Genomic DNA, 21,499 nt, shown 5'->3' with positions numbered 1-21,499 from the left:
GTATAAGACAAGTAAGAAGAAGCCCAGCTACTACAGCAAAGACTTATTGGGCTTTGAGTCCAAGAATTGTCGGTTTAAGCGTCGAACACCCGCTAAAATAAAGAGAGTGTTTTTATTTTAGAGTCCCACATCGCTAGCGAAGCAAGCATAGAAGTCACGAGAAGAAGTATAAATGAAGCGACGAGGCGACCAAACAAATCATACCTTTCTCGGCCTTTTGGCTAAGATCAAGTGTAGTATCTGTTCTTATCAGTTTAATATCTGATATGTGGCCCATTGGGTCACACGATATTAACTTTATTTTTTAAGGGAGAAAGTCCACTAAGATAGCTTGCTATCTGGGCTTTCGCGAGTCGCCCATGCGTTGCACTATTGCACGGGCCTGGCTCAACCCACCAAATTTGAAGTCCAATTATTTAATAAAGCGAATCAAATGTTAAATTTGTGTTAACTGGCCCAATTAATCATATGGACGAGAAGAATAAAATATTACAAATATTAATCATATGGGCCTGGCTTGTCATTGGGCTTGCTTGCTCAAGTAACTTACAATATTAGTCACTGTAAGAAAAATAAAAGAGAGTAACGTAAATGTAAATTGTTTTTTTTTTCACAAAAAAAATGCACTTAACGATAATCTAACCGCTCGATTTTGACCGTTATTTTTCTTTCACCCCTTTCTTCCCAGTTGCTGTCGGAATTGACTTCAGATTGTAAAAAAAAAAACAGCAATGAAAGCTTTGTTTCGATGCTCAAAGTCTTTGTTAATTGACCCAACAAGAAGACACTCTGTACTCGTCTCTGCTTTCTCAAAGTCATCGAAATCCAAAACCCGTGAGACCCAATCGAAGATCCAAGCAGAAGCTGCATCAACCACCTCACTTTTTAGCGAGATCACTGAGATTTTAGGATCAGATGCTGTTAAATCGGACCAAACCAACCAGCCGAGGCTTCTTCCCGTGTCGGGAAATGATGGACTGGATTCTTGCGCGCAAAGTGTTCGTGAAAATGCCAGAATGGGATTCTCAAATGAGAATGAAGAGGCTGACAAAGGTTTTGTTGACGTCAGCCCCGTGGTTCATGAGATTACGAGCGTTCTCAGAGCAGATGACGATATCATGCTTTCCATGGAGGACAAGTTAGAGAAACTGAGTCTTCGCTTTGAACCAGAGATTGTGGAGAAAGTACTCAAGAGGTGCTTCAAGGTTCCTCATCTAGCTCTGAGGTTCTTTAACTGGGTAAAAGAAAAAGATAGTTTCTCACACACAGTAGGAGTTTATAACACCATGCTAAGCATAGCTGGGGAGGCTAGGGATCTCGATATGGTAGACGAATTGGTTAAAGAAATGGAGAGGAACTCGTGTGATAAAGATATCAAGACATGGACCATTCTCATCTCTGTATACGGTAAAGCAAAAAAGATTGGAAAAGGTCTACTCGTATTTGAGAATATGAAGAAAGACGGCTTCGAACCCGACTCTGCGGCTTATAACATCATGATCAGGTCCTTATGCATCGCTGGGAGAGGTGATCTTGCGCTTGAGTTCTACAAGGAGATGATTGAAAAGGGTATTAGTTTTGGGTTGAGAACGTACAAGATGTTACTGGACAGCACAGCGAAGTCAGAGAGAGTTGATGTAGTCCAGTCTATTGCAGACGACATGGTTAGGATATGCGGAGTTTCGGAGCACGACGCGTTTGGTTATCTGCTCAAGAGTTTTTGTGTTTCTGGAAAGATCAGAGAGGCGCTGGAGCTGATTCGGGTGTTGAAGAGCAAGGAAGTGTGTATTGACGCTAAGTATTTCGAGATTTTGGTTAAAGGACTCTGCAGAGCTAATAGAATGGTGGATGCTCTGGAGATTGTTGATATAATGAAGAAGAGGAACATAGATGATGCGAATATCAACGGGATCGTTATCAGCGGGTATCTTAGGCAAAACAATGTTTCGAAAGCACTTGAGCATCTGGAGGCTATGAGAAACTCAAAGCATTCGCTTAGAGTCTCTACATACACTGAGATTATGCAACACCTATTCAAGGAGAAGGAGTTTGAAAAGGGCTACGAGTTGTTTAAAGAGATGGTAGATGATGGGATTGAGCCTGATAGCGTCGCTATCACAGCTGTGGTTGCTGGTTACTTGGGCCAGAACCGAGTAGAAGAGGCGTGGAAGGTGTTTAGCAGCATCAAACCGACGTGGAAATCTTATTCCATCTTTGTGAAGGAGCTATGCAAGTCAGCAAAGTATGATGAGATCCTAAAGGTGCTTAATCAGATGTACGCCTCTAAGATTGCTATCAGGGATGATATGTTTTCTTGGGTTATCTCTTGTATGGAGAAACATGGCGAAAAGGAGAAGATTGAACATATCAAGGAGCTTCAGAAGAAATGCAAATTTAATCAAGAACTAAGGCAAGAAGAGGAGCTTGATCTTCCGCAAGTAGCGCAACACTCAGCTCTTCCAGCAGCTTCATCTGCTGTTGACATAATAGATGTGAAAGAGATTTGCCGCATCTTATCATCAACCTCCCGAGATTGGGAGGGAACACAAGAGTCTCTAGAAAAATCGACAGTCAAGTTCACACCAGAGCTAGTAGTTGAGGTTCTTCGTAACGGCAAGATACATGGGAACGCTGTTCTACGTTTCTTCTCATGGGTGGGGAAGAGAAACGGTTACAAACACAGTTCCGAGGCGTACAACATGAGCATCAAAGTAGCAGGGAGTGGGAAAGATTTCAAGCAGATGAGAAACCTGTTCTACGAGATGAGAAGACAAGGATGCGTGATAACACAAGACACATGGGGGATCATGATAATGCAGTACGGTAGAACCGGTCTAACCGACATAGCGATCAGAACGTTCAAGGAGATGAAGGATACTGGTCTGTCTCCAAGGCCTTCGACGTTCAAGTGTTTAATCAAAGTTCTCTGCGAGAAGAAAGGAAGGAACGTTGAAGAAGCTATCAGAACATTCCGGGAGATGATTCGTTCTGGTTTTGTTCCAGATAAAGAACTAGTCCAAGACTACTTGGGTTGCTTATGCGAAGTCGGTAACACAAAGGAGGTTAAACATTGTTTGGATTCTCTTGGCAAGATAGGTTTCTCAGTCCCTGTGGCTTACTCCATTTACATAAGAGCTCTTTGTCGAATCGGAAAGCTAGAGGAAGCTCAGTCAGAGCTAGCCAGCTTTAAAGGAGATAGATCATTGCTAGACCAGTTTACTTACGGAAGCATTGTTCACGGTCTATTACAGAAGGGACAGTTACAAGGAGCGTTGGATAAAGTGAACTCCATGAAGGAAGCAGGAATAAAGCCTGGTGTCCACGTCTACACATCTCTGATTGTTCACTTCTTCAAGGAGAATCAGATAGACAAGGTACTAGAGACATGTAAGGAGATGGAAGAAGAAAGGTGTGAGCCTACGGTTGTGACGTATACGGCAATGATATGCGGGTACATGAGCGTGGGGAAAGCGAAAGAGGCTTGGAGAGTATTCAATGATATGAAGGAGAAGGGAGCTTCGCCAGATTTTAAAACGTACAGTAAGTTTGTAAACTGTTTGTGCCAAGCGGGTGAATCTGAAGATGCACTGAGACTTCTGTCTGAGATGATTGATAAGGGTATTGCTCCAAGCACTGTCAATTTCCGAACAGTTTTGTATGGGTTGAACAGAGAAGGGAAGCAGGACCTTGCCAGGATTGTTTTACAGAAGAAGTCTGCTTTACTAGCACAGAGAAAGGTATCTACATAAACCTCGTATAAACGGACCAGATCATTTTTTTCAATAACGAATCCGTGAATGCTCTTATTACAAAGTCTTCAGTTCTATATGAGTAACATGAAGCTAAGATACTTTTATCATAACGTGTTCCTTTTAAAGGAGTCAAGGCTATTAAGAAAACGAACAAATAAAATGGTTTATCTTTAGGGAGGACTAGCTTCCTCATAGCTTCTTGACAATCTCTTCACAAGCTCGCTCATAATAAGTCATCCTCTGGATACATTTTACAGCTTCATCAAACCTCTGGCTTTCAAAGGCTTCGACAAAAGAGTCAGACCATTGCTTCAGTTTCTCTTGTACCTTGACAAGAAAACCAAAGTGATTAGATCAAAGTAGTACATTCAACCAGTGCCTAAAGAAGTTAACGAAAGACCAAAGCATCTGAAGGAAAAGCTAGATCAATCAGGATGTTCAAGGTACCTGAGATCGGATCTGGTCCAACTCTTTTGAATCATTTGCTTCTGCTATGGTCTCTCTAAGTTCCATAATCTGACACCATTTTTCATAGAACAAAACTAAGTGAATGTGTTTACTTGTAACTGATAAGTACGTTCGCAATCGGACAAACAATTGAGAAGTAATCTTTTATGAGAGCAGATCCATTTACCTCCATTAACAAGGTTGGATCTGTTATTGTTTCTTCTTCATTGACATTTTTACCATTCAGCTTCATCTACAAAACGAATCTGTTAATCAGACTCAAAAAAGATCCATCTATATTTCTCCAAACCAGTTAACAACAGCATTGTAAAGTGAAGAGCTTACGATATACATTGCTCTCGAGAGCCGCTTGGTTAACGTCCGGTACGCTTCAGTCACCTTCGCAGACTGGTCCGCTGCGTAATCTCTTTCTTTCTGTTTAACAATTTCATATTCATCAAAAGAGAAAGGCAAATTGCAAGAAAATAAATATGATAAGAAGAAAGTAAACGTGAAGAGACCTGAGACTTGTTGTGAACCAAATCAGGATGAAGCTTCTTTTGCCAGTCTTTGTACTTGCCTTCAAGGCTTCCAGCATCTAACTCATACTTCTTCTCCCTATTATTAAAAACCCAAACCCCAAATTCAAAAGGTCTCATCTTTTGCACGATCAGCTACCAAAAGTTTAAACCTTTATATCGATTTGCGTGTGAATGTCACTTACAAGCCAAATATCTGAAAGTAATCGACGGAATCATCGATTGGTTGAATGCTGCGGCAGGAGTCACAGAACAAAAAGGCGTCTTTTTCAGACAAGAAACCACAGTTCCAGCACACGGAGGAGCTTGTCTTCTCGGAAGAACCCGAGGAAAACTCTCTCCCGGAAAATTGGAGCCACAAGGGCTTAGCTGAAGAAGAAGGTTGAAATGATTCACGACGACTCGAGTGGTGGGTTTGTGAGTTTATCGAAATCGTCAGGAAAGTGGAAGAAGGAGAATAGGTTCTTCGTCTTGTTGAAAGGGTGGAGATTGAAGCCACCAGCTTCCTTGCTCTGTTCATTGGTGACGAGAAAGAGAGAGACAAAAGGTTAGGCTCTCTCGAGAGAGATCGTCGTAAACCAGTTAAATATACTTGCTCTAGTCGAACCAAACCGGTTAGGTGTACCGGTTTGATTGAATATTAATAGGCTTGCACCAGCACTAATTGGAGTAAGCTTTGGTTATGAATTAAACAGTTTTGGTTCTGTTTCAGACGACTTGTTGATAATTATATCAAAGTATAAAGCAGCGGAATTGGTGAATTAATAACCATTTCAGATGAGTTTTTAATGCAAAATGCAAAAACTTATTATTTAAAATACAAACTATTATTATTATTATTATTATTTTGGTTTAATTACAAGAAAATCAGAAAAAAATCAGAAAAACTATCTTTATTTCAAGAAACAATGGGCACTCCTTTAAACCTTGCTATCCTCAGCTTCTGGAGCTGCATCCTGAGCCTGAGGCTTCATTAGTGGGAAGGTAATAACTTCCTGCGACAACAACATTTCAGAACATGAGTGTAAGACAAGACAAGACAACACTATTCCACTGTAGTTTCTTTACTAGCGTGGATTAATTAAGATGAATAAAAAAAAGAGAGGGGACCTTAATGTTCTGGGAGTCGGTAAGCAACATAGCAAGCCGGTCTATTCCAAGTCCCCAACCACCTGTAGGAGGCAATCCATACTCCAAAGCTGTGCAAAAGCTCTCATCCAATGCGATCGCCTCTTCATCTCCACTTTGCCGATCCTGAAAAAAAATATCTCAACGTTTCAAAACAATGATACATACAACAGAGACAGAGAAAGGCTATTATTAGATCAGTGATGATAGGAATCTCAATTATTATACCTTGAGCTGATCAGCAAAACGCTGACGCTGTACCACAGGGTCATTCAACTCAGTGTATGCATTGCACAGCTGAATTCAAACAAAAACAACTTTTAGTATAGAGTAACTATAATGTTTGACCATATGAAAAACATTATATATACATAAATAAGCTTACTTCGTGTTGGTTAATGAACAGCTCAAACCGTTCAGTCAACCCCTTGATGGATCTATGCGACTTTGCCAAAGGACTCATTATCTCCGGGTGGTTCATTATAAAAGTGGGGTTAACACATGTCCTTTCCAGAAAGTGTCCAACAAGCTGCACAGTTTCAAAACATTTAAAACTAAATAAGCATTAACCAAATCACATAACTTCAAAAGTCTTAACAAAAAGGAAACTTACTTTATCCAACAAACGAGCAGTTGTCATAGGAGCTGCGCACTTGACACCAAACCTCACGCATGCATCAATGAGATACTTGTTAGCTTCCTCACTAGCCAAATCCTTTGGTATGCTGAGATTAGCAACCTTCTCCAACTCTCCTATCATATCAATCCTCCTAGAGAAATTAAACAAAAAAGATAACATTAGATTATGTTTCCAACCTCCCATAAGATAGAGCTATGCTACCATACCTGTATGGAGGAGTGAAGTCGATTACTATCGGATCCTTATCATATCCCTTAGCATGGTACTTGACTCTGTAACCACCCGTTAGCTCCTTGACCAACCCACTCAGCAAATCTTCAGTCATTTTCATCAAGTCATTGTAGTCCGCGTAAGCCATGTAGAACTCGCAAGTGGTGAACTCGGGGTTGTGCGTCATGTCAATACTCTCGTTCCTGAACTGCTTCCCAATCTCGTAGACACGGTCCATGCCGCCGACGACAAGCTGCTTGAGGTAAAGTTCGGGTGAGATACGCATGTATAGCTTCATGTCGAGGTCGTTGTGGTGTGTCACAAAGGGACGCGCAGCTGCTCCACCGGGTATCGTGTGCAACATTGGAGTCGAAACCTAAAGAAAATTTTAACAAAATGAGGAAAACAAAAAAAAAAGGATGGAGAATAATAATCTCATAAACAATCAATGTTACCTCTACGAAATCAAGAAGGGAGAGGAATCTTCTAATGTATTTGTTTATGTTATCAATGGTCTTGAATATCTGTGGAATCTCATGATTGTTCATCATCAGATCAAGATACCGCTGGCGAAAACGAGTTTCCTGATCTTTAAGAACATATGTTTGAGGATGTCTTAGGTGTCCTGGAGACCAAATTTCTCCCTAACCTTATTGTTAGCAGGACTCGGCAACATGTGGAGGCAAGGAGACAGCACAGTAAACGATCGTGGGAAGATACTTAACTCTCCTCTCTTAGTTTTTCCTGGAAAACCAGTGACACCGACGATATCACCACGCTTAGCAAAGGCATGGAGCTTTGCAAACTCATCTTTGTCTAGTTCAGACTTCCTTAAATCAGCCATCACTTGGACCTTTAAACAACTATCATTCAAATCATAGAATGAAAGCTTGGAAGATGATGATCTCTTGCTCATTATCCGTCCTAATATTAAAATAAAATAAATAAATATATTACTAACTCTTTTTAAATGAATGAAACGTTTGCTAAAAAAAAATTATACCGGCTACAGAAACTTGGTCGTCTTCAACATGGTCGCCGTTGAATAAGCTTTTATACTTGGCAATGAACTCAGAGACAGAAATCGAAACAGCAAACTTGTGTGGATAACTGTCTTGATCTCCATTATCAATATCCTTCAATCTGCTTTCATAGTATTTCTGCAAATAAAATAAAAAAATAAAAAAACAATTGTCACACTGTTGTTGATCAATCCTAATCAAAGATCAAAAGGAACTCACTTGGTCGGCGTCTTCCACTTCACTGCACTCCTCGCTCCGCGCATCCTCATAGACATACTCTTCGTCGTTGAGGGGTAGAGCAGTTGCTGCAACCTCCATGTCCATGGATCTCGAAGGCAGATCAGAGTGTTCCTCCATCGTTACGAGCTAAAAGAATGGACGCTTCTCTTCCAGTTACTTAAACCTGATGATGACTAGTCGAATGTCTGTTTATGTTTTATGATCTTAGACCTGTTGTGTCTTCACAATCATATAGTATTTATACACACAGAGAGGAGGATCCTCAGGGTCGGTCGGTCAACTATTAATTGGGGACCAAGTTTCCTTCCTAAACGCACAACATACTGTCGTTTGTAAATAATAAAAATAAAATAACATTTGTGTATAATTTTAAATAAATGCATAAATGTATACTCCAACTAAAAAACATTCTTTTCTTTTGTCACTGATGGTCTTTGTTGAATCATCGACGAAAGAGTACAATATGCCTTCTTTTTTACTTGTCCCATTGTCTTCTTTGCCGTATATTATTAATAAATGGAGTATCAACAAGAAAGAGATCTCTTATGAATATAAAAATACCTCACCTGCTAACACAAATATGATGATAAAGGGGTTCCTCTAGTGGTCAAAGTGAACATCGAAGAAGCTGCTTCTATTTGTCAAAAGAACCTCTCGATCAAGTTAGAAAAATCTAGTGAGTTTCGAAGATGATACCCTTTTATGTTCTGGAAGACTCTAATGATGGATAGTAAAGAAAAGACAAGCTTTTAGAATATCCTTGAGGTTAAAGTAACTGTAATGCCCTAAAGTAGTCAATGCAATCCCCCACAAGGGCCATACAGTTGTTACAAACCAAATGTGGTTTAGAAAGAATAGCTACTTAGGATTCACTTTGTCCTTGGAAACATAACCACTATCTCGATCCTCCAAAACCTGTAATATCTCAAGTCACAAATACTACTTCTCAATTCAAAGTGAGCCAAGACAACAGAAAGAACCAACAGTGAGTAATAGAGATTGGCATCTATACAACAAAAACATCTATTATCACCGTAACCTTCCACAACATTAGTAAATGATATTTGGTACACCAGAAACAAACCATCCACAACCATAATCTCAGACTGTAGGTGGCCGCTTCATCTTAAGAAGATGAGAGATACCGGCAATAACATGAGCACGGCTACTAGGAACACCCGTCTTAGCCAAAGCTTGTCCATTTTTGTCCAACAAAACAAAGCAAGGAACATACTTTATGTCATAATGAAGAAGCTGCATTTCAAAAGAGACACAAAATCTTCAGTTATGCATTTGCGTTTACGCACACAAAGATCTCATCTTTTCACATTACCTCGGGAAACCACTTCTCGTTCTCCGCATCAGCCATGGTAACACTAAGCCAATTCGAGTTCCTTTTCTCAACCTCCAAGACGAAGTTGAGCAGAGAGTTGCAGAGTCTGCACTTCGGCGAGTAAAACTCGAGCACAGTTGCATCCTTCTGGCTAGCCAACGCAGCCGCGAAGGCTCTCTGTTCTGCTTCTCCTTGCTCGGAAGCGCTTAAAGGCTTCTTCTTTGGGGGTTTTAGATCGAGCCCGAGCGAGTTGAAGGAGGTGAGAGCGAAGGAACCGACGCTTTGCATAGATCTGAATAGCCAGGGGGATTGAAAGTCGCAGACGCTTGGAGATTTGGGTTGTTTGTTTGGAGAGTCCCATGGCCATTTCAAGCAGAAGAGAGGGTTTGGAGGAGGAGAAGCGGTCGTAATCTTCGATTCCATCAAAGTGCCGTTGCGGCGGAGAAGAAGTTTGACTCGCCGGGAACTTGTGTTAGAAGAATGTAATTCTGCGACGGTCGAAGAAATTATTAATTAGGGACTTTTATTATTTCGGTTTGCTAAAATTTTGGTTTTTTAACCAAACCAAACCGTAACTCAAAGAATCGGTTTATCTCTCATTTTCTGTTCTTTTACTAGCCTGCGCATTTCGGATATCTGTTTGGTTCGCGTATTTTGTGTAGTTCGGATAATAAGCTGGAGGATCTACTTACTATTTGACATATTTTTGGTTTGGTTCGGTGTGGATAGTTTCGGATTCGGTTCGGTTCGGATAGTAAAACTAGGAATCAAAAAATATCCTAAAAAAGTTCGGTTATCATTTGGTTTCGGTTCGGATAGTTCGGGTAATTCGGATAAAATATCGGTTTGAGAGATACAATATCAAATAATTATGATGATTTAAATAAAAAGTTTGAATATTTCATATTACTTTGGATATTTCGAATCAAACTATCCGGATAGTTCGGATACTTTATAATAATTTAGTTATTTTTCATGTTTTTGGATACTTTTAATATTATAATAGATTTTTAGTAGAATAATATGTTAAGAATTAAAAGAAAAAAAATGTGTATATAATCTTTTCCTCCTGAGAAACAAGTTTACAAAAAAGAATCCATAAACTTTTGCATGGATCATGCATCTAAGATTAGATTTTCAAGTAAACACAATCCAAATCCTTATCAACTCGTATGTTGCCGCACACTCTTCGCAGAACAATAGGAACTCGAGCTTCCTTCAGAGCCAGGACCTGAAAGCTAAGCAGCGTGTCTTACGTTTCCTCCTCCCCAAGCTCTTGTTCTTACCACCTTTTTCTAAGATCCCACTCTCTTCTTCTCCTGTCACCTTCTCTCTCTTGTCCTCTTGACTAAAAACCCTCGTCTCTTGTATGACCGTTGAGGTTGAAAAATCTTGCCTCTCTGATTTTTGAGGAACATTTTCAAAATGTTCCAACAGACTGACTTGCTTTTTGTGATCATCCTCTGCTCTGTCTGGCGACAACTCCTCAGCTTCTTGAACAGGAGTTGTATTTGTTCTAACCATGTATATCACTCTATCTAGAGTCCCTAAAGCTTGTTTTACCTCTGGACTTATGCAAAACCGTCTTCTGATGTCGCCATTAGTCTTGCCATTTATATTCCCCTCCTCTGAAGAAATACTTTCCTCAAAATAATCATATTCTTCCTCCTCAATCTCAGGAACGGTTTTTCTACAGTGTACATGTTCAATTTCACTAACATCTTCATCATTATCATGTTCCTTATCGCCATTCACTTCATTGGCTTCCAGCTTTGGTTCTTCCTCACTTGCGTTATCAGTTGAATACAGAGCTTGACGTATCTTAGTATACAACGGATCAGCTAAAGCTCTGCTGTAATCTTCATCAAATTTAGCCACGGAAGCAACTGACTGTTTACATTCACGTAAGTAAACGTTTATCACACAATCAAAACTGCACCAAAACATTAAAACAATGAAACCAATAAACTCAGGTTTTCTTACCTTTTTATATAATCTGAAACCGTTACCAATGAGCTGCCTAGACACAAAATTCATAAGAGAGGGAGGGACAAAGTCCAGCTTTATATCAATATCCCCTATCGTCCTACAATTATTCAGACATAAGCAGCTTCATAAACCAAAAGAACCAAGTAACATGTTACACTAGTACTACAATGAGTCATGATCACCAAACCTGAAGTAACTCCTCTCTGGAGTAACCTTTTGTAAAACAAATCCTCCCACGACATCAATCCTCACTGCACCAGGTGTTACTGACATAACGTCCTCGTTGATCTCCTTAGAGGAAACTCCAATGCTATCCAAATCTGATATCTAAATAAAAAGTTGCAAAAACAAAATTGATTTCAGATCATGTCAAAAAGTTTTATAAATTAGAGAAGGGTTTTTGATTTTTTACTGTGTTGAGAAGGATGACGACTAAGCCATCTTTAAAGTATTCAAACAAGAAATAGTGAACAATAAGTTCTCTTTCTGCTAATGGCCATGGTACCTTCATCCTTTCTTCCCACAAAATGTAAAAGATTACACAGGTTACATAGAAACCACAAACAATATTTTTTTTGAATAAATGAGCTTCTCAATTGGAACAGACCTTATAAAACATACTTGTTCACCAATCCTAACCTTCTGCAAGCATGTGTTTTGTACAATCTTAAATGGAGGGAATGTAAACTGTGGCCACCTAAAACAACATATATATAACTGAATAAATACCAGACATGAATTCATGTTGTTCATAATCAAATATCTTGAGACATTCAAACCATTTCTTGTAGAGGGTTGCTTCCCACGAAACGCACAAGCCTGCATCATCATAAGTCCATTTTCTAGAAAAACTTTGAATCTGTTTATATTCTAATAGAAAGAAGAAGAAAAAAAGCCTACATTCTTGGAGAGGGGCATCCATGTAACCTTCAACGAGCATAGTGTGAAAAGGACTTCCATCTACCCCTTCACGGTACATCACACGGCAATCTTCAAGATCATGTTTCAGCTGTTAAAAATAAAACACTTATTTTGATAACTCGTTACAAAAAAGAAGAAGAAAAGAATGGGTCTGAAGTCGGAACAAGAAAAAACGTACTTTCCAATCACTGTTTCCATGATCATCCGTCATGGAAACACTTCTAAGCGTGGTAAGTAGCTTTGATACATCAGCTGTTCTTTTATCCAATATATTCTCATTACACTCTACAAAAATGACCACACCAACATGAAACAAAATCTCAGTGTATTGATATAATAGTAAAAGCACAAAAAAATAAATAACAGAACAGAACCTTGGGAGGGGTAAAGCTGTTTTCTGAGAAGGGATTTGAGAGTCTGATCATTGGTGAGATCAGGAGAAGACAAGGTCTTGTCTAGCTTGTCTCTGTACTCACAGATCTCTCGTTTCTTCTGCATAATCTCAAGCTTCGAACCAAAGATTAATTCACAATTAAATCAGCTATAAATAGCATAAACCCACCAGAAGAATAACTTAATTTCTTGAAATGTTTTAATGATCCGATCACAATTTTTGGAATAAAAGAAAAGAGAGAAAGGGTAAGAAGAAAAGGATTAGCACCAAAACGTGACCGACAAGAGGGATGAAGAAGGTGATACGTTTCTAATTGTATGGAGAAAATTCAAAAGTGGTCCATTTCCAAGAATAGTCTCGGAGTTACCAACAAAGGGATGAGACGTTGGGTAAATGACAGAAGATTAATGTCGAGATTAGGACATAAGAAGAAGAATAAGAGACTGATAATAAATTTGTTCAAAAAAAAAAAAGAGACTGATAATAATAGGTTTTTATTATGAAAACAGATAAGAGTCGATGTCAGAACGAGTGTGAAGAAGATAGGTGGGAAGTTGTCTGCCTCTTTAATCACATCTATCTATCTACCTTCTTCTCCTTCTTCTCTCTTTCATTTTTTTTTAATATAGCTAGTAGTATATGCAGAGGACAAAAATAGCCCATACTCAGGAGATGATTTATGATATGATGATGCCAGCTGAAAACCAACATTTTAGGGGGTCCTCTTTTTTGCTTAAATTTGGCATCTCTCTCTCCTGAGTAATTAATTCTCTCTTTTGTCAACTTTAAATATAGTATTAACCACCAATCATACCACTTTAGTAGTATGTTTTTTTTTTGTAACTAACCACTTTAGTATGTTCAAAACTTCAAATGCATTGAATGCTCGTACGGGTGGCTGAACTATACATTGAAGTTTGTGATTCCCTACATATTTACACGCATGACGAATGTTCAATCCCAGACTGACCACTTTTTTGTTATGTGACCGTTGATGCTCATAGCAAACATCAAACAAAGTGATAAGAGAAAAGGTACGGAGAGGCTATCTGTTGAAGATCCAACCTTACTGGGCTTTTGTCTGAACGTAAGTGCCATCAGTCATCTGGAATTTTGGCCCATTACAGGAGGCCATGGCCCTGCCCATTATATATTTAATGCCTAAAGCTAAATATTTTCAGTTGGAAAATCATAAACATTTGGCTAAACCTAAATTAGGTAAAGGACCACGCATTGAACGAAAGATTTGAGTGTGTACCAATAATCTTAACAATGAACTAACCACAGTTGAAAAAAAAAACAATGTTGATATTATTAACATAAAGTGTTAGATTGTGTTAATTGGAAATGTGATAATTGAGAAGTTATATATGGAGAGCATCCCACTACCAATTTCCAAAAACACGTGCTCACACCAAACTTTCTAATGCTAAAATGGGTGAGTTCATGTTCATGAGGTACATTTCCACATATAGTGATAAGACTTAACTCTTTGTAGAGTTATTAACGAATACTTCTTCGAACCGTCTTTTAATCTCTAGGTGTTAGAAAGCACGCATTGAAACTATCATCTTCATCTATAATCATAACTACTTGGTTTGATTATCATTTTCCAAACTTCAAATCTTAAACAGCCAAATCGAACACGCTTAATTTGATTAATTTGGTTTGGTTTAGCGCATACATACCAAACCATTATTAAACCGGAGGAAGAGAAGAGGATAAAAAAACTCACGTAACGGTTTACAACATAGGCTGATACTGAACACTGTTACTAGGTAAGCCCATCACCCAGCCCTCTCTCATTTAGCTGCCGCTTCTGCACAACCTACAAAGCCCCACGCCTACTCTCTCTCTCTCTCTCAACACATTCGCCGCTTATCGCCTCCGATCTTCTCCTTCATCCGAAACGCACGAACGGTACCGTTTCTTCTCCTGCTCCGATTCTCGTTTCTTCTCCAGATTCGTTCATCGATTATAGCTTTAAGGAACCTCTCATCAGGATTTATTTATTTATTTATATTGTCTTTCAGTTACTCTATGGAGCCATTCGTAGCAAGGGAGACCACTCTCGCATCCGCTTCGTCGCCGCGCAAGAAGCGACGGATCGATCACACCGAGTCCGCAGCCGATGGCTCCCCGATCCTCACCTCCATCTCCAACATCGAGCTGAACAGCACTGCGCCGATGAGCGTGGAGGCGGTTGGTAACAGCTCCACCAATCACGAGATCGACGAAGATCTGCACAGCAGGCAGCTCGCGGTCTACGGACGCGAGACCATGAGGAGGCTTTTCGCTTCCAACGTCCTCATCTCAGGGATCCAGGGCCTTGGTGTTGAGATTGGTAACCGCTTTCTTTATTTTTTTTTTAATTTAGTTGTTAAATCAATCTTGCATGTCACATTTTAAGAGTCTCTAACCGTATTGTTGATTCATATCAATCACTATGTTCTTTATTTACTTATTTGTGATGATGAGTTTGTTATCCTGTTTATAGCCAAGAATATTATTCTAGCTGGTGTGAAGTCGGTGACGCTTCACGATGAGAACGTGGTTGAGCTATGGGACTTGTCTAGCAACTTTGTTTTCACCGAGGAGGACGTTGGTAAGAATAGAGCACTTGCTTCTGTTCACAAGTTGCAAGAACTCAACAATGCCGTGGCTGTCTCGGCTTTGACTGGCGAGTTAACCAAAGAGCAGCTTTCTGGTTTCCAGGTATCCAAATTCTTCAGACTATTATGATCCATAGATGCAATTTTTTTCTGTACAATGTACATAATGTTTTAGTTTGTTTTCTTTGTTGCAGGCGGTGGTATTTGTGGATGCCTCTTTTGAGAAAGCGACAGAGTTTGATGATTACTGTCATAGCCATCAGCCTCCTATTGCGTTCATCAAGGCTGATGTTAGGGGTCTCTTTGGGTCGTTGTTTTGTGATTTTGGACCTCGGTTTACTGTTCTTGATGTTGATGGAGAGGAACCGCACTCTGGCATCATCGCTTCCGTTAGCAATGAAAATCCTGCTTTTGTTTCGTGTGTGGATGATGAGAGGCTCGAGTTTCAGGACGGAGATCTTGTGGTTTTCTCTGAAGTTGAGGGGATGGCGGAGTTAAACGATGGTAAACCAAGGAAGGTTAAAAATGTCAAGCCGTATTCGTTTGTCCTTGAGGAAGATACCACTAGCTGCGGGACGTATGTGAAGGGTGGGATTGTGACTCAGGTTAAACAACCAAAGGTGCTGAACTTTAAGCCGCTCAGAGAAGCAATTAGAGATCCAGGCGAATTTCTTCTTAGTGACTTTTCGAAGTTTGACCGGCCACCTCTTCTTCACTTAGCATTCCAGGCGCTTGATAGGTTTTCGTCTCAAGCAGGCCGGTTTCCGTTTGCTGGTTCGGAAGAAGATGCTCAGAAACTGGTGGAAATTGCAGTTGACATTAACGAGAGTTTGGGTGATGCAAAGTTGGAAGATGTCAACTCTAAACTATTGCGGCATTTGGCCTTTGGATCCAGGGCTGTTCTGAATCCCATGGCTGCAATGTTTGGTGGTATTGTTGGACAAGAGGTTGTCAAGGCATGCTCTGGGAAATTCCATCCTATCTTTCAGGTAAATTCTTATCTGTTTGAATTTTCTTGATGCACATCTATTCACTCTTTATGTGTAATTTCCACTTGTTGAGCCATGTTGTTCTTCAATTACATAGGCTTCTAATAAAAGTCTCTTGTCCCCTTAGTAGTATTTATTTTGTTATCTGTATTGAGTTTTTGCATTACTTGTGCAGTTCTTTTACTTTGATTCGTTGGAGTCACTCCCCAAGGAACCCCTTGATGCATCAGAGTTTAGACCACAAAATAGCCGTTATGATGCTCAGATCTCTGTATTTGGGTCTACACTTCAGAAGAAACTCGAGGATGCCAAAGTTTTTGTTGTAGGGGCTGGTGCTCTTGGATGTGAGTTCTTAAAGAACTTGGCTTTGATGGGTGTGTCATGTGGCGTTCAAGGGAAGCTAACTGTCACCGATGATGATGTAATCGAGAAGAGCAACCTGAGTCGGCAGTTTCTTTTCCGCGACTGGAACATAGGACAGGCTAAATCCACAGTTGCCGCAACAGCAGCAGCGGGAATAAATTCTCGTCTCAAGATTGATGCTCTGCAAAATCGTGTTGGACCAGAGACTGAGAATGTCTTTGACGACAGCTTCTGGGAGAATCTGACAGTTGTTGTCAACGCACTGGACAATGTCACTGCAAGGCTTTATGTCGATTCAAGGTGTGTGTATTTCCAGAAGCCTCTCCTCGAGTCAGGAACTCTAGGTGCCAAGTGCAACACACAGATGGTTATCCCTCATCTCACTGAGAACTATGGTGCTTCGAGAGACCCGCCAGAGAAACAGGCTCCGATGTGCACGGTGCACTCGTTTCCTCACAACATTGACCATTGCTTAACATGGGCTCGCTCTGAGTTCGAGGGTCTGCTTGAGAAAACACCAGCTGAAGTGAATGCGTACCTCTCAAATCCCGATGAATACATGAAAGCGATGAGGACTGCTGGTGATGCTCAAGCTAGGGATACTTTGGGACGTGTTGTTGAGTGCCTTGAGAAAGAGAAGTGCAATTCCTTCCAGGATTGTATAACTTGGGCTCGTCTGAGGTATTCCCTGATGTTGTGAACCCTTCAGCGTGATTGTATACTCTTTCACTTCTTTTAACACATATTTTTTGCTTACAGGTTTGAAGATTACTTCGTCAACCGTGTGAAGCAGCTGATTTTCACATTTCCTGAGGATGCTAACACCAGTACCGGAGCTCCATTCTGGTCTGCCCCAAAGAGATTCCCTCGCCCGCTTAAGTTCACCTCAACAGACCTCAGCCATACCAATTTTGTCATGGCTGCTGCTATCTTGCGTGCAGAGACATTCGGAATCCCTACTCCTGAGTGGGCTAAAACCCCAACCGGACTAGCTGAGGCAGTGGAAAGAGTGATAGTCCCCAACTTTGAGCCGAGGGAAGACGCAAAGATTGTGACAGATGAGAAGGCTACAACTCTGTCTACAGCTTCAGTCGATGATGCAGCAGTAATCAATGAACTAATCGCAAAACTAGAGCGGTGCAGACTTAGCTTGCAGCCAGAGTTCAGGATGAAACCAATCCAGTTTGAAAAGGTGAATCATATATTTGTATCCCAACTCTTATCAAAGTCTGTTTCTAACATTATGATGTTTGTAGGATGACGACACCAACTACCACATGGATATGATCGCTGGGCTAGCCAACATGAGAGCAAGGAACTACAGCGTTCCCGAGGTGGACAAGCTTAAAGCCAAGTTCATCGCCGGAAGAATCATACCTGCCATCGCAACATCAACGGCCATGGCAACGGGTTTCGTGTGCCTAGAGCTGTACAAGGTCTTAGACGGTGCACACAAAGTGGAAGACTACAGAAACACATTCGCGAACTTAGCGCTTCCACTCTTCTCCATAGCTGAGCCGGTTCCACCCAAAGTAGTGAAGCACCAAGACCAAAGCTGGACGGTTTGGGACCGATGGGTGATCAAAGGAAACCCAACTCTAAAGGAGCTGCTAAAATGGTTAAAAGAGAAAGGACTAAACGCGTACAGCATATCGGTCGGAAGCTGTTTGCTGTACAACAGTATGTTCCCAAGGCATAAAGAGAGGATGGACAAGAGAGTGGTGGATCTTGCAAGAGACGTTGCTAAAGTTGAACTGCCTGCTTACAGACGTCACTTGGATGTTGTGGTGGCTTGTGAGGATGACAACGACAATGACGTTGACATCCCTCTCGTATCAGTCTACTACGCCTGATCAGAATCTTAACATCTCCCAAAAGTCGTCTTTATACTACAGAACAGAGTTTTGTTGGTGTCTTGTTTGAATATGCGAACAATATAACATGAGTCAGTGTTTGCAACTTATTATTCTACAGGAACCAAATACAAAACATAGACTAGTAGTTAGTACAACAACATCAAGTACAAAGAGGACATCTAACAAGCCCTTTCTCGTTACATTCTCTGCATCTCGTCCACATAGTACCATTACTCGTCTCTTCATCGTCTGCAATCAATCTTGAGCTTCCGTTGCAACTAGAACATATCAAAAACCTTTCGTTCAGACAACACTCACAAGGCGAATGAGCCCGTGAGATCCCTTGTAGAAGCTTCTTGAGCTTCCCGTTCTCGTTCAACGCCACAACTTCATCAGCTCCTCCAATGTACCTACCTCTAATAAACAGCCTCGGAGAGGTGACTTTCCTACCAAGCAACCTCCACATCTCGTCTCTATACTCTGAATCAACCGAGACATCTCTCTCTTTATACTTCACCATGTGATTCTCCAACAAGAATCTTACTCTTCTACACGCTTCGAAAGTTTTTCTCACACCTCGCAGTCCCGTGGCGTAGAACACGACAGAATCTTCACCTCCTGGTGGACAATTCTCTTCAAATTCCGAAAGTATCTCTCTTTCTTCTTCTTCAACATCGTGTTCTTGTTCTGACACATCCACATACTCAAGCTCTGGTAGCGTTGGTGTAACACAACCTTTGCGTTGACCAGATTCAGCAACTATCTCGTCTCTAATATGATGGATTGTCCGGTCAATCTTACTCTTGTGATGAGCTAGGCCTTGCTTCAAGGTTGAAACAATGGTGATGAGTTTGATCTTCTTCGCCAATCTCTCCTTCATTCCCTTCATTGCTATTTAAAAAAAAAAAACTGAATCTTTTGCTGGGGAAAAACCAAATTCAAGAATCAAGATCAAAACCAAAGATAAGATCGGGGCACGAGGATGAAAACAAAACGTAATGGGGTTTTTCGTTTTCAGGTTTCTTCTTTGGTTAGCTTGTGGGGTTGAAAAAGAGGTTTTAAAAGCTACTTTCTGGGGTTAGCTTTCAAAAGTCTTTCTTGATGGGGTTTTATTCCAGAACATAAGAAAAAAAAAAGTTTTTTAGATGAGTCACTGCCACAATAATGTAAGATGATAAAACTCACACCTCAATCACAGAGGCAAACAACAACACTCATGAGTCATGATTTTTTACCCAAACAAAAAGATGTTATAGAGCTTTAAGAAAAAAAAAATTAATTACAAATCTGTCTGGTAGATTGATTTTTAGAAGTTTATATTCCTTCTTTTTGGGTTCGGTAAGAATGATAATGCCGCCTGTCTTGTCTTTTACAATTTCCGTAAACGTGCAATGATGTCTCAGATTGGTAAAGTAGCTCAGCTTTAGCTAAGCAAAATTCGAATTAGTCAAAATTAACTTAATTTAATCATCATATATGCTTCCTCTGATTACTTTTCACATTACATTATGCTTCAGTTTACTTAAAATGATGGTGGTGGTTAAGAAATCGTCAATCATAAACCGTTTCAAGCATTGGACTGGTGGCCATGAGACCTGGTGATATGTTGTATGATTGAAGCAGCAAAAAAAAAACACCTAAGCATGTATTTTATATATCTATGATGAAGATTATGCAATCCAGGTCTAGTAACATAACTGATGAAGCTATAAAAGAAAAACCATATCTAAGAAACTATTTATACAAAGGCAAATAAAGTGAATTGCTGCTCTACATGTCGGCCACAGATGGTACGGATCCAATGTCTATGGAGAATTTGATGCATGTTAGCTCCTTCTTTTGAGCATCCAGCATCTTCATTTGCAGCGAGTATGAACCCTATAAAGATAAAATAAAAGAGTAGACTTTGTCACACACATTCAAACTTGTCATCTAATATCTCTCTATGTATTGCTCAATACTACCAAACTAAGCCTAAGACATCCGCTATGATTGCAAGAGATGCTTCAAACAGAACAGCAAGAACCACAAAAGCGAATAGAACTTACAGGAGGAGTGTAACCAGGAAGAACTTGAGAATGTGCAACCAAGAAGTCTCCGGTTTCAACAGGACAAGTTGTCTCAGAGCAAAGGTCATGAGTCTCGGAGTGAATGTGCCATCCAAAGTATGTAACTTCAATCACCAGCTTCCCACCCGTAATCCCACGCCCTTTATTAAAAAAAAAAACATAACATAAACGGATTGTTCAGACTCTAGTAAGCATTCACATTGTCTCTCTCTAATCTCTATCATAACTAACACATTCATTATCATCACAAAGGAAACATCTTTCCATCATTGGTATCAATATAAAAAAGTAAAAGAGTTACAGACAGTAATGTAAAGTAAAAAAGAAGTAACCTGTGGTGGCAGAGATGGTAAAAGTAGCTGGCTCGCCTCGAGCTATAGGGTTGGGCGATATATTAACCTCTTTCACTTTCACTTCATACTCTGCATTCTCCTCTGCAATTAACAAATACATCACACTATCAAGGCAGAGAGCTCCCCCCAGAACAAAAAAAAAACGAACTTTGACACTTCGAAACGATCAATTACGAGTAAAAAGCTAAAAAGAATCAAACTTTAACAACAAGAGCTAAAAGAAGAGACGGAGTGTCAAACGTACCACAGTATTGGACATCTGTGGCTCGTGCAATCGTTGAGAAGACGAGGAGAAGAGGAAGAATTGCGATTCTCGACATCGTTGATGGAATCTCGGAGGTGCTTGCTTGCTGATCAAAAGCTCAAAGGAGGTTAACCCAGAGCGGAGCAGAGTAACTTTGGATACTTGTTCTCTTTTATATTCTCATGGAATGTAGGTGTCATCGTGACCGTTCTTTCAGCTAGGTCTTTCTTTCCTAAAAAGTCAAAACGGACGGCTAGATTTCGTTTAAAGAAGTTATTTGATATGAATGATTGCACCTGATTATCCGTCGTAACGAACCATCAGGATTAACCAACTTTGACTGTATACCTTCTTTTTTATTTTATTTTTAGCCTCTTCTTCCTTATTTTCTTAAAGAT

At 40.2% G+C, this 21,499-nt stretch overlaps 8 protein-coding genes and 1 non-coding gene across 10 annotated transcripts; 3 read left to right on the top strand and 6 right to left on the bottom strand.

Moving 5' to 3' along the window:
• The first annotated feature begins 60 nt into the window (after positions 1 to 60).
• Positions 61 to 4,426, top strand: LOC125579093 (putative pentatricopeptide repeat-containing protein At5g06400, mitochondrial). Its single transcript, XM_048742567.1, has 3 exons — positions 61 to 3,737; positions 4,010 to 4,075; positions 4,196 to 4,426. Exons 1-3 carry the CDS (start codon positions 732 to 734, stop codon positions 4,256 to 4,258), a joined length of 3,135 nt encoding a protein of 1,044 aa, XP_048598524.1. The 5' UTR covers positions 61 to 731; the 3' UTR covers positions 4,259 to 4,426.
• Positions 201 to 396, top strand: LOC125579609. Its single transcript, XR_007317668.1, has one exon. It is a non-coding gene; the product is annotated as a U2 spliceosomal RNA (small nuclear RNA).
• On the bottom strand, positions 4,309 to 5,258 carry LOC106419126 (iron-sulfur cluster co-chaperone protein HscB homolog). The gene is made up of 4 exons (XM_013859884.2): positions 4,924 to 5,258; positions 4,721 to 4,817; positions 4,545 to 4,634; positions 4,309 to 4,452 (listed from the first exon to the last, which is right to left on the bottom strand). The coding sequence occupies exons 1-4, from the start codon at positions 5,256 to 5,258 to the stop codon at positions 4,309 to 4,311; spliced, it is 666 nt and encodes a 221-aa protein (XP_013715338.2).
• Positions 5,259 to 5,549: 291 nt separating this feature from the next.
• Positions 5,550 to 8,156, bottom strand: LOC106419210 (lysine--tRNA ligase, cytoplasmic). The gene is given in 10 exon segments (XM_013859970.3): positions 5,550 to 5,733; positions 5,849 to 5,992; positions 6,095 to 6,163; positions 6,252 to 6,395; positions 6,480 to 6,636; positions 6,713 to 7,092; positions 7,172 to 7,357; positions 7,360 to 7,640; positions 7,720 to 7,876; positions 7,958 to 8,156. Coding segments are annotated over 10 exon segments (1,731 nt in total). The 5' UTR covers positions 8,096 to 8,156; the 3' UTR covers positions 5,550 to 5,658.
• A 750-nt stretch (positions 8,157 to 8,906) lies between these two features.
• LOC106419359 (thioredoxin-like protein HCF164, chloroplastic) lies at positions 8,907 to 9,818 on the bottom strand. Its single transcript, XM_013860131.3, has 2 exons — positions 9,312 to 9,818; positions 8,907 to 9,232 (listed from the first exon to the last, which is right to left on the bottom strand). The coding sequence occupies exons 1-2, from the start codon at positions 9,732 to 9,734 to the stop codon at positions 9,080 to 9,082; spliced, it is 576 nt and encodes a 191-aa protein (XP_013715585.2). The 5' UTR covers positions 9,735 to 9,818; the 3' UTR covers positions 8,907 to 9,079.
• Positions 9,819 to 10,344: 526 nt separating this feature from the next.
• LOC106419358 lies at positions 10,345 to 13,152 on the bottom strand. Of its 2 annotated transcripts, XM_013860130.3 has the most exons (9): positions 12,596 to 13,140; positions 12,400 to 12,506; positions 12,201 to 12,309; positions 12,080 to 12,119; positions 11,908 to 11,997; positions 11,713 to 11,812; positions 11,488 to 11,627; positions 11,295 to 11,397; positions 10,345 to 11,201 (listed from the first exon to the last, which is right to left on the bottom strand). In XM_013860130.3, exons 1-9 carry the CDS (start codon positions 12,717 to 12,719, stop codon positions 10,530 to 10,532), a joined length of 1,485 nt encoding a protein of 494 aa, XP_013715584.1. In that variant the 5' UTR covers positions 12,720 to 13,140; the 3' UTR covers positions 10,345 to 10,529. The 2 variants fall into 2 exon arrangements, with proteins under 2 accessions (XP_013715584.1, XP_048598523.1); XM_048742566.1 differs by having other exon boundaries at positions 12,080 to 12,309; positions 12,596 to 13,152.
• A 1,204-nt stretch (positions 13,153 to 14,356) lies between these two features.
• Positions 14,357 to 18,542, top strand: LOC106419362 (ubiquitin-activating enzyme E1 2). Its single transcript, XM_013860133.3, has 7 exons — positions 14,357 to 14,535; positions 14,649 to 14,959; positions 15,113 to 15,330; positions 15,422 to 16,216; positions 16,392 to 17,260; positions 17,339 to 17,771; positions 17,836 to 18,542. Exons 2-7 carry the CDS (start codon positions 14,656 to 14,658, stop codon positions 18,430 to 18,432), a joined length of 3,216 nt encoding a protein of 1,071 aa, XP_013715587.2. The 5' UTR covers positions 14,357 to 14,535; positions 14,649 to 14,655; the 3' UTR covers positions 18,433 to 18,542.
• On the bottom strand, positions 18,522 to 19,721 carry LOC106419363 (uncharacterized protein At5g39865). The gene has a single exon (XM_013860134.3). It carries the CDS (start codon positions 19,322 to 19,324, stop codon positions 18,596 to 18,598), a length of 729 nt encoding a protein of 242 aa, XP_013715588.2. The 5' UTR covers positions 19,325 to 19,721; the 3' UTR covers positions 18,522 to 18,595.
• A 341-nt stretch (positions 19,722 to 20,062) lies between these two features.
• LOC106419188 (putative phosphatidylglycerol/phosphatidylinositol transfer protein DDB_G0282179) lies at positions 20,063 to 21,264 on the bottom strand. Its single transcript, XM_013859946.3, has 4 exons — positions 21,102 to 21,264; positions 20,837 to 20,938; positions 20,484 to 20,644; positions 20,063 to 20,313 (listed from the first exon to the last, which is right to left on the bottom strand). The coding sequence occupies exons 1-4, from the start codon at positions 21,175 to 21,177 to the stop codon at positions 20,206 to 20,208; spliced, it is 447 nt and encodes a 148-aa protein (XP_013715400.2). The 5' UTR covers positions 21,178 to 21,264; the 3' UTR covers positions 20,063 to 20,205.
• Positions 21,265 to 21,499: the final 235 nt, after the last annotated feature.

The sequence above is a fragment of the Brassica napus genome, chromosome A10 (assembly GCF_020379485.1).
Source record: "Brassica napus cultivar Da-Ae chromosome A10, Da-Ae, whole genome shotgun sequence".
NCBI lineage: Eukaryota > Viridiplantae > Streptophyta > Magnoliopsida > Brassicales > Brassicaceae > Brassica > Brassica napus.
This window is presented reverse-complemented; position numbering and strand designations above follow the sequence as displayed.